Here is an 11,846-nt window from a genome sequence, read left to right on the forward strand (position 1 = left end):
ACCCCACCTTCCCTCTCCAACCCCATACCTCCTGCGTTTGGAGCTAGAAACAGTCACCCACTTAGTACAGGCGTCTACAAAAGCAAGAACTTCCTCCGCTGTTATCTCCTTCCCGTCAAACAAACAAGAAGCTCGTTTTTATATTTTCCCATAGAAAAGCCTACTGTTTTAACCTTAGGCTAAAGTATACATTTAATCTTTTAACTTTGTACATAGTTTTAAGTTGATTTTTTTACTTTAAAAAATATTTTTAATTAATCATTTAACTCTAAAATTGTTAACAAAAAAAATGATGACATTGAGATTTTTAATGTCAATAAAATATTCTCAAATGCAAACATATTAAGTTTTATTTTTAAAACAACCATAGTCGTTACAAAAAAACATCATTTAAGCCTTACAATTTTAGAACTAAAGGATCAAAGATATATTTTTTAACATTAAGGAACGAAATTAAAATCTTATATAAAATTAAAGGATTAAGTGTATATTTTTTCTTATAAGGCTAAAACTTCCTCTAACCAAAAACTCTATTTCACTTTCACCCGTGGTACACAGAAATTCGTGTGCTCCCACAAAAATATCCATGAATCTCAACACCAACAAACAAACTCAAATAGCCATTCAACCATCCATAAAACCTGAAATCTAACCTTGGAAAATATGAAGAATCAAGTATACGTAGGAAGAAATTATAAGCTAATTCTGTTGGGTTTGGCAGAGCATTTATAAAAAAGAAGAAATTACTGAACACTACATCTTAAATTAATTCTTAAAGCACTGATTTATGGTGCTTTCAGTTGTATATTTATTCTTCATCTCATTTTATGCACTATATATACATATACACAAGTTGTGGTTTGAGAAAATTGATAGATATATTTGTCTGCTTCAATGCCTTAAATTGAGAACAGTGAAAATAACCGTGACTCCAACGCAGATATCTAACTGCTTGTACATGTATACTGAAATCTCCATAATTAAACCATGAGAAGATGATACTGAAATCTTAGCATATATATTGGAAAATTAAAGATACTAATTCATTTTCTTTATATAACCATTATATTGTTCCATTATATAAATATACGAATGAGAAAGAAAGAAGAATCACTAAAAATCAGAGTAGAATCATATAAGAAACTGTGCCCAACCCAGCAGTTGACTTACTTGCATCATTTGTTTCGCGTCCAGGCATTGTTCTTATTCACAGTTTCATTATTCAAAATTGTTACCCCATAATTGATGATCGCCTGAGAACGGAGAAATTAAAGCAGAAGTTGTAGGGATCCCATTGAAGGCCAATCTCATCTCCTTTCTTCAAATTCCTCCTCTTCACAAAATCTTGATTCCAGTTTCCAATCAGACCATAGTTCTTGAAGGAAGCCCATTGCTTCAGAATCAGCTGGTGCATGGACTTGGTTTCCACATCCCACACTTTCACTGCCCTTCCCTTTATGCGTAACTCCTCCTCATCATTATTATGATGATGATGAAGATTATTATTATTGTTTACCAGGCCCGCCATGGAATCTGAACTCAACAGTAGCCTATTCAGCTTCCCCAGATCGCTGGCTGTCAGGACTTTCTTGATCTCCCATGGGTCATCGTACAGCTTCAAAGTGGTAGAGCAACCGCTTGGAGAATATTGGCTGATATAGTTACTCTCATGATTGGTTTTTCCTTTCTCTGATGAATTGGAATAATTGTAAGAAGGTTTTGGTGGTTTTGTCTTCCTGGCATTAGTATTTCTGCAGATGGAAAAATCTTGAGACGTTCTGGTTTTGGTGAAGGAGGTTACTGATGAGTAGGTGGAAGAAAGAGATAATTCAGTAGAAACTAGTATATTTGCAGATGATGATGATTCTTGCAAGCTCTTAGAAACATAATTTTCAGGGAATACGTTGAAGAAATCACAAGGATCGCTCTTATCCATCTTAATTCGTAGCAGCAGGTAGATGGTAGATATATAGAGAGAATGTAGCTTGTGATAAATTGGTGTAGGGCAACATATATAAAGGCACTTGTATATGATGTAACACAGTTATGTGTGTGTGTGTGTGTGTAAATGCCTACAGTTGCCAGGCCAATATCATAACGTAATATCTCTACGTGAATATCTTGTGAGTATACATGGCCATCAAGCAATAGAATAATCCGTAGTAATGTTTTAGGTGTCCAACCTATATATGGGACATTAGTTAGTTAATTTCAGTCCCAACATAATTTATAGTTAATATGAGACGAGATGAGACACTGATGAAGAATATAAATTGCAAAATTAAATGATAAAAAATATAGTTGATCCAAACAATGGGAGTGTTAGGGAATGAGGTTTCACCTGCTCAAATCACAAAATCTGACTTTTTAATTTACAACTCTTTGCACTTGTGGTGTTCGTTACTATTACAAAGTTATCATAAGCACCTCATATTCAATTAGGATTGAACTATTCATTCTCATACAACTAAAATTAGTAACCAAAACTTTAATTTCATATCTCTCAATAACACGTAAAAATTTTTACCGAGTCCTAAAGGTAAATTAATGTCTTTCTGCCGAAAATTTCAATAGGACTTTCCAAAAAATGCCTTATATTTGAAAAAATAGAATACGAACAGCCCCCCCCCCCCAAAAAACAAATCCAAGAAATGTCAAAGTGGACTGACTTTTTATAACCATCTGGAATTCAATTTGTTACTACTAAGTCTAGTTTCAGTAATGGGGAGTCTCCTAAATTAACTGTTGTTAATTAGAAGCTCTTGGGAATTCTTCTTCCAACCTGCGGTTCGGAGAAAACATATGCATTCTTACGAAAGAGAACAAGTTACAAAGTGAATGGGGGCTAGCTCTTAATGGATATTTTTGTATAAATCGAAGAATCCGCTGATGTAAAAGACTAAAAGGATAATTTGACTTAAGACTAGGTATATATACATTTTTTTTCCCTGTGCAACCCTCAAGTTCTCTCAATTAGATTCATTGTCCAGCTGTTTAATATAGTCAACCTCTTTAATTTCTTCTGGGTTAGATTAATATTAGTAAACCCCGATAGATGTTGAGTCATTCTTAGAGAAACTCTAAAGTAGTTGAGGAGTTATATATGCATATATAATATCAAAGATACAGAGAATCCCACGTGTGTTTGCCATGTGGCAAAAGATGCTTCGTTCCCCTTTTCTTGACAATGAAAGGATATACTCTTTAGTGATACCTTATGAAATGCTGAAGTGACTCTTTGCGACAGGAATTGACGAAAGTAAAAGAAAAGTAACAGAATAAGAATATCACTTTGACAAACAAGACCGAACAAGATCCCTTCTCTCTCTCTCTCTCTCTCACCTACCAAAATAAGGAGTGAGAGTAATGAGCATCATATGCTTGTGTCCCCAGCAGATAGTTCTGTTTATGTCCACTTCTTGTTGCTTCAGCATCCAAACTTATCCCCCCAGTTTGTTTATGGTAATCATCAAGAAATGTAAGATTCTCATCTTTAATTTCCATTCCCCCCCCCCCACTTCATCTTTATCTGTATATCTTTTGAATTTCAAATGGCTATGCCTGATTCAACTAATGTGTGTGTAGAGGCGGTGGATGAATAATGCCCTCAGATAATTGGTCATATTTCATTTTTCCTATAATGACAAAGATTATGAGACACATATTTGTTCATATTTGTTTTGTTCTTTTCCCCCATTTTTTCCTTCCTCTTATATTACATGCTAAGTTCATTTGAACTGTTTGGCAAAGATTTCCGATGGGTTCCACATGCAATTTCTATTTTTCTCCCTCTTACATATTAAATTGATTTAGACTATTTTTATTTTTTAACCATAAATATATTCTGTTCAAGTTCATATCAATTGCAATATAACATTATCATGATAGTTTATTAGCTCTTAATAATATAATTTCTCGCTTGAATGAATAAATACAATGAGATTTAAGTAGAAAAATAATTTCAGACCATTACATTTTTCCAAGCAAACTCATTTGACGGAGTGCTCTTTACATCAGACGCATATAATAGCCATTTAATTTAAATACATAAAACACTAACAATTTTTAAAGTGAATGAATGTCCTTCATGTGATGGAGTCTCTTTGTGCATTACATTATTGCAAGGGTAAAATCTAATTCTATGAACTACTCCTAACCGCAACTTTGGGGATATATAGGAGAGTTATGTATAAGGAACATAACAAATAAGGCGGCAATTATAATTTAAATCATTCTTAGTAATACTCACTCTTGGGGATTGACTCACTCTTGAAAGGAATGTAATACTCACTATTTCTAAGCTCATATTATTATTATTTTCTATACCGGAACTTATCATTGCATGCATGTAGTTGATTCAATTGCTTTGCATGATCGTTTGTCTCCTTCAGATTAATTACTAAGAATGATGGATTGACCCCTTCCAACTAGATTGCTTCATACACATAAAGACTGGAATTTTAACCTTCAGTCATTTTCTTAAGTGACAACAACTTACGCATACCAACCTGTAGAATTAGTGAGTACTATCTCCGGTCCTTAATATAAGAGCTAATTTGACTTTTATTTTGATTCTAAATATAATTAAGACCTTAATCCACTTTGTCTATCATATTTATTTATTTTTTTCCTAAGATAGTCCTTGTAGTAATGGTAATTCTAGCTAATACACTTATTAATAAGGATATTTTAGAAAAGATAACACCTATTTGTTACAAATAGCTAAGTTAACTAATTTTCTTAACCTGCTCAAATTAGTTGACTAGTTCTTATATTAATTAGGATCAGAGGTAGTATAATATATTGACAAATTGAATTTGAGACGACATAATAAAAGCATATACACATATTTACTTTATAGTAACTAGCTTGAGAACGGAGAAATTAAAGCACAAGCTGTAGGGATCCCATTGAAAACCAATCTCATCTCCTTTCTTCAAAGGCCCTCTTTTCACAAAGTCCTGATTCCAATCTCCTTATCAGGACATAGTTCTTGGGCGAAGCCCATCTCTTCAGAATCAGGTAGTGCATGGACTTGGTTTCTACATCCCACACCCTCAATTCCCTTCCCTCCATCATCATCATTATGTTGATGATAATGCGTATTATTATTTCTAAGCATTACTACTGAATCTAGCAGGTCCTCCATGGAATGTCTGATCTCAACAGTAACCTATTCAGCTTCTCGAGATCGCTGGCTGTCAGAACTTTAATTTCTTGATCTTCCATGGGTCATCGTAAAGCTTCAAAGTGGTAGAGCAGCCACTTGGAGAATAATACTGGTTGATGTTACTATTATGATTGGTTTTCCCTTTCCCTGTATCGGAATAGCGGTAAGAAGAAGGGTTTGATGGTTTTGTCTTCCTGGTATTAGTATTTCTGATGCAAAAATATTGATGGATATGTTTGGTGGTTCTGGTTTTGGCAATGGAGGGTGCCAAGGTAGAAGAAAGAGATAATTCAGTAGAAACTAGCATATTTGCAGATGATATTGATGACGATGATTTTTGCAGAGCCTTGTAAATAATATAATTTTCTTCACTCAGTCGTTGGGTTTTCGGAGAATACGTTGAAGAAATCACAGGGCTGTTAATGATGACAATGAGATTCTTTTCCATCTTTATTTGTAAGTTGTAACGAGGGTAGCTTTAGAATTAGTTTTAGTGTTCACTGTAACAATAAGTATTACTATACTCATCAAATATCAATCATTCAAATATCGATGGTCAAGACTTCATATTTAATATTTTGTTTTTCAAAAAATATTTTTAATAAGTAAATAATTCAAAATAAATATAATCTCTTATCTATAAGTTTTTTTAAAAAATAAATTTTTATTTGAAAATTACTAGTTAAAAATTTTAAATCTAAACCATTAAAATTGATTTTGAATGGTTTAGATATCACTGCAGCTACGAGTGTCATGAATCGGTAGCTTCTGATTTATTAGTGAAGGACAATAGATACACACCTACATATTTACACACAATTTTTTATATATTTATATTTCTAATTAATCATGTCTTAGAATCTGGAAAAACTCTTCTTCCAACTTATGATCAGGGAGAAAACATTATTCTTAGTTAAGAAATTAAACATTATCAATTACTGTAAATTGATCTGAATTCAAGCAGACATGATTTTAAAAAAAAAAAAATTTCGCAACATTGAGATTCCATCAATTTGAAATATAATTAATCTCATTTATTAACGAACCACTTGTTTCTTTTTCCTTTTGATTTGGTTCTATTATATGCCAGTCAACCTTAAGACATTATTTCGTAGTGCCGAAGTAGTAATAATAAAATAGTTGACGAGTTATATAGAACAACATTAAAGTGATCGAATGCCAAGTTTCTGTGCCGTATGCGGCAAAAGGTGTTTGGTACTTTCTTTTCTTTTCTAAATAATGATAGTTTGTGTATATATATAAAGCAAAAATCTTTTACTCTTGTGGTTTTATTTATAAGTTATTTCTAACATATGTTACGCAGAGAAAAAAAAACTTTAAACTTTATTAACTATAATTTAAAATTCAATAACTTTCTAACTTTATTCCTATTTAATATACATTATATCTCACATAAACAAAATCAACATAATAATAAACGAAAGGTAAACTTGTACATCCATACAAAATTTATTTCTCAATGTCTTATAAATAGGATCAAAAAATATCTTCTCTCTCTGTCCTATTTATCAAAGGAGTACTTGAAAGATAAAAATAAACAATAATCTCAATGTTCATTTAGAGATTCCACACTTTAGCAATATGTTTATTCTGTTGGGACCATCTAGCATCTAGATGATCATCAATTTGCATGTTTTGTAGCTATAAAGTTGCCGTTTATATAAAAAAAAAATTAATTGCATAATAAATTTTACAAGACGACTTATAAATGAAAATATAAAAAGCTCTAAAGAAGATAGCTTATGAATAGAAACAAATGTATGTGCGCGCGCGGATGTAATCCAATTCAAACCCTGGTTCAAGGAGGAAACACAAGCAATAACAAATTCATATCTAAATAAAAAAAAATTATAGGAAAAATTACTACAAAGTCTTCATTAAGAAAGGAATGTAATCACACAAAAGAATTCCACAAACAAGTAGCATATAATGACAAGTTTCAGTGAAAAAAATAACAATAAATTCATGTTTTGTTTGTTTGAGAGATTCTAATGATTAAATTTCTTTTTTAAAACCTTATAGCGATTTTTTCACAAATATATACCACATCTCCTTGATAGAGGGGGGAAAAAACAATGACAATTTAGACCGGTCCAATGGTTAATTAAAATTTAAAATTGAAAGAAATTGATGATATTATAAGTTGAGAATCTCACATAGACCTCACACTATATGCATATATATATCTCTTTAGAAATATAGAATATCTGCAGCTTCAGTTAGAATGTGCGCAATATACCAACATTATTATATTGCAATTGGTGGATATGAACACACAACTTAGAACAAGATTCTTTTGTATATTTACTTTGGAAAGAAACAAGCACAGATTCTTTTTTTATTTCTTATTTGGGGCCAATAACATTTAAGAGATTTCGTATAATTGATTGGGAAAAGATGGTTTTGCATATTCTTCCACTTTCGGAAAGTACTCTTTGTCCTTATTATTATATGAAAAAATTGCAATAAGGTCCACCCAAAACAATTAAATATAAAAAAAGTCTCTTGAAATTATCAAATTATTTTGAAGTCTTAAGAGACCTCATTGCAAGAGAGTTTATTTGTTTAATACCAAATTACCCTAATTTATTTTAAAGTATGCATTAACAATTGAAAAAGAAGTCGTTAACAACTTAAGGTGTAACGATTAATAACTATCACGACAAGTATTAACAACATATTTTCTCAATGTATCACAAAAATGTAATACATGAGATATCAATATCTGCTGTGATAGTTGTTAATCATTGCACCTTAAGTTGTTAACTACTCTTTCAGTTGTCAATTGATACCTAAAAGAAAGGACAATTTGGTAATTAAATAAATAAAATATCTTGCAATGAGGAAATGATCATTTTGTATTTAATTGTCTTGAGTGGGACTTTATTGCAATTTTTTCTTATCATATTGTTGCTTCAGCATCCAAGAAGCCATTGGTTTTTCATGGTTGGTGACTAATTATTTGCAACTACAATTTTCATAATAGATATTTATAATATTCTTCAAAGTCTTTCAAAATATTTTAAGATCTAACTATTATTAAATTAATTTTATGGGACTTAGATATCATTTGTACTAGTTAATCTGAACAGCCAGCTAGAATCATGTGTAAAGTGTAAACAAGTAAATATCTACCCCGCCTATCCCATGAGATAATGTGAGCCAAAAAAAACTTTTTTATTTATTAAGATATGTTTCGTTTTGAAAACATGTTTTCACAACTTTCCAGATACAACTAGAAATTTCTCCCCATGCAATGTACGGACTAAAATATTTAATTAAATTTTAAATTCTAATAAATTATATTATCTAAGATAGTTCAAGATTTACTTCTTATAGAAATATGAGGTTTTTTATTCATTTAAATGAGATTTGAATTAGAGATTCAGAAATTAGGAGAAACACATGAAAATTTAAAATTATTTATTTATTTCTCTATGTAAGCCCCCAATTGATATACAATTTAATTATGATGCTTCTTACTTAATTCAATATATTTAAATCCCAATTGAGATATTATTCAAATTCAAATTAATTATTAATTTTTTCATTTGAGCCTCCAATTGAAATTCCATTTAATAATGATGCTCTTCATTTAATTCAATATACCAAAATCCTAATCAAAATATTATTCAAATCTCATTAATTGAACATATTTAGATGTGATCATAATGTCATACCTGACCTGTTTTTAAATAAATCGGGTATTACAAGTTTTCAAAAATATAGTTGAGTACTCTCATATTACCTTAGTCTTAGTCCAACATAACTAAATTGCAAAGGAACTTAATGTAATAATAACCCTCATATATAGCAGAAGATTGTTTTATATTTCCTCTATCCATATTCATTTATCCTAGTAGAAAAGGCGCACATATTAATTAAGGAGAGAGCAAATTCTATGTACGATGTAAGAATTATTTTTTTCCTTTTCAGTCTTGCACTCTAATAACTGTCACACTATTTTAAATCGTAACTATCTCTATATAATGTCATCCATAGAATTGTTGGAAACAAATAACAATTATACCTTTGAAATTTGAAATAGTGTGTATATATATATATATATATTTGAGAACAAAATAAAAGTTCAAACCAAAATAAGTAAATAAGTAAATAAGAAGGGAGAAAGTATATAGCATATATCAAGAGTTAGAACTATGGATGTTTATTCATAAGAAATACAAATGTTACCTGGTGGTGTTGGTTATAACTTTTACAAAAGGAACAGCAATAATAGAGAGAGTACTATATACTATCTGAGTCTATTATCTCTTGTTTTGTATAATGAACTGGCTTACTGATCATTGATCATATATGATTTGTGCTCAAAATCCCATAATTATTAAACGATATCAAATCTCAGTTTTTATGTTAAATTACATGAAAAAAAAAAATCCAACAGAATTCACTCGTGTATTATATTGGATGAATATCAAAGTTCATGCTTCTGAGTATACAGGTAATGGTTACCTACTTGATAAGTATTTTCTGAACCAAATTGGGACCAAACATTGACAAGGGTTTTATGTCACCAACAATTATATACATGAGATAGTAAGAGGCCCAGAATTTGATTCTTTCTTGATCAAATTAACAGCAAGTGAATGTGAGCACCACGTGGTTTTGTCCCCATATCTGATAGTGATGGATTTTGTGGTGAACTACTGCTTGATCATATCCATATATATTCTTCCACTTTCAATATACAGCTACAACTCAGCACCACATACCATTAATTTCTACGTAATGTTAAGTTGAGTTGGGTTTTGGAGACCAGTCACAAATCTACCTGCTAATAAACTTCTCATATCAATAGTAAAATTAGAACTCATGACTTCATGAGTCTTTATTACTAACTGAACCAAGCCAATCTTTTTGTTGGCAAAAACAAAACTCCTTCGATTACATATTTTGTTGTGATAAGGCTTATTATTGTTGTTGTATTAAGAAATCCAAAGCATGCAAGCAACTTAGATCAATTAGGTCTTCATGATTCAATATTCTTGAGGGAAAAATAATATCATCAGATTATGAAAGTAATGGAACAATTCATATATGGGAATTATATTTAATCCCAAATATCTAAGATCTCAATTCATTTTTTTTTCCAAATATGGTTCATTTTCTAAAGTATTCCTATTTATTACACATACCTCTTTCTAAGGGTGATAATAATTACAAAGATACTTTTAAAAAATTAACTTATATTTATTATAAATAAATAATTTAGCTAATTTTTCTTTCCATTCAAATTAATGGGACGTAGCATATTATTTACTTACAAATATGTTCGCTTCCAACCCAGTTTTTTTCCTGCTTTGCAAGAGCGGTACTTTGGTGCTGCCACAAAACCCTGGGTTTAAAACTTATAAACAGTAAGAATTATATATAATATTATTTTATTATTAAAAATATGACACTCATAATGAATTGAAAATACAATTGTCAAATATTATTATATTAGGTTTAACATATTGTTGAACTCAATTAATATAGGTTTCGAGTAATGTGAAATTCAATTTTTTTTTTAAAAAAAAGCACAAGCATCCTCTTATTTGAAACAATTTTATTCAAGACATTATTGATCGAATCCTGAATTGCCATGAGGAACTAACTTTTTCCTCCACTGGACTCAATTTTATTGTTGTGAAGTTCAATTATAGGTACGTTCTATAACATAATTTTTTTAAATGTTGGCCTTGTTTCAAAGAATCAGTCCCCTTCCCTCAACTCAGCCGCAATTAATACTTGAATTTTGGTCATAACGTGCTTCCTAGCCGGTACGCCCTGTACGGGAGCGACAGCCAATTCCAAACCCCTCCTAATCCCATCGTGAGTTGGATATCCACACAAAAACAATAACAGTAACAGTGTATTCAAGAAAAGGAATCTTCAAGGTGTAAAAAAAAAAAAAAAAAAAAAGAGGAATCGAGAATAAAAATCTGGGCAACCTGTTTGTTATTTCCATTTTTTTCTTTTTAGAGGGAAGATTCTTATTTACTTTCGAGATGTGGTTGCGCGTGGATTTACCCTTTGACAGCAAAGATCCATTTCCCTGTCGAGCATCTATAATCTGTACGATTCTTGATTGTCCCATGTCCAGCATTTATTGTTGGCACCCAGCATTTCTTTTCTTTTCTTTTCTTTTTTAATGTTCACGATTCTTACGAAGATAGGTTTCGCCAAAACCCGAGCCATGTTTATCTATCAAGTAAACTTCACAAATCAAGTGTCCAGTAACTTTTTTTCTGTTCACCAGCATTTCAAGCAATCCACTGCCAGGCAGTGAACCACAAAGACAGAAGTAAGCCGGGACCCCATTTAAGAAATTTAGTTTAGGTGTTGATTTCTCGAAAACGCCTTTTCAAATCATTTATATTAAAAACTATTACCACTGATTAAACCTCGCCCACCCCCGCCCCGCCCCTTTTAATACGTACAATTTACAAGAATATAAATTTAAGAAATAAAATAGAACAAAGCAAACCCCACAACTAACTCATTTACCTTCGGAAGTAGTCGATTTTTGAAGGTGCAAAAATGTAATCGGTGCTGTTAATCTCCACATAGCAAGGTCAGAACTTGCTTGCAAAAACCGCAAGATTTTAAGGCTTTGGGGAGTTATAGGGAATGTGAACAAGAAATGGTCATT

The 11,846-nt window shown here is 31.2% G+C and overlaps 1 protein-coding gene across 1 annotated transcript; it reads right to left on the bottom strand.

Moving 5' to 3' along the window:
* Positions 1–997: 997 nt before the first annotated feature.
* On the bottom strand, positions 998–1,936 carry LOC114734637 (B3 domain-containing protein At2g33720-like). The gene has a single exon (XM_028922276.1). The coding sequence runs from the start codon at positions 1,934–1,936 to the stop codon at positions 1,232–1,234; it is 705 nt and encodes a 234-aa protein (XP_028778109.1). The 3' UTR covers positions 998–1,231.
* Positions 1,937–11,846: the final 9,910 nt, after the last annotated feature.

This window comes from Neltuma alba, unplaced genomic scaffold, assembly GCF_004799145.2.
Source record: "Neltuma alba isolate B1F8T4 unplaced genomic scaffold, ASM479914v2 tig00002640_pilon, whole genome shotgun sequence".
In the NCBI taxonomy this organism is placed as follows: Eukaryota; Viridiplantae; Streptophyta; class Magnoliopsida; order Fabales; family Fabaceae; genus Neltuma; species Neltuma alba.

Bases quoted from the DNA above. Each gene is read 5' to 3' on its own strand.
- LOC114734637 (XM_028922276.1), bottom strand. From the start codon at position 1,936: ATGGATAAGAGCGATCCTTGTGATTTCTTCAACGTATTCCCTGAAAAT.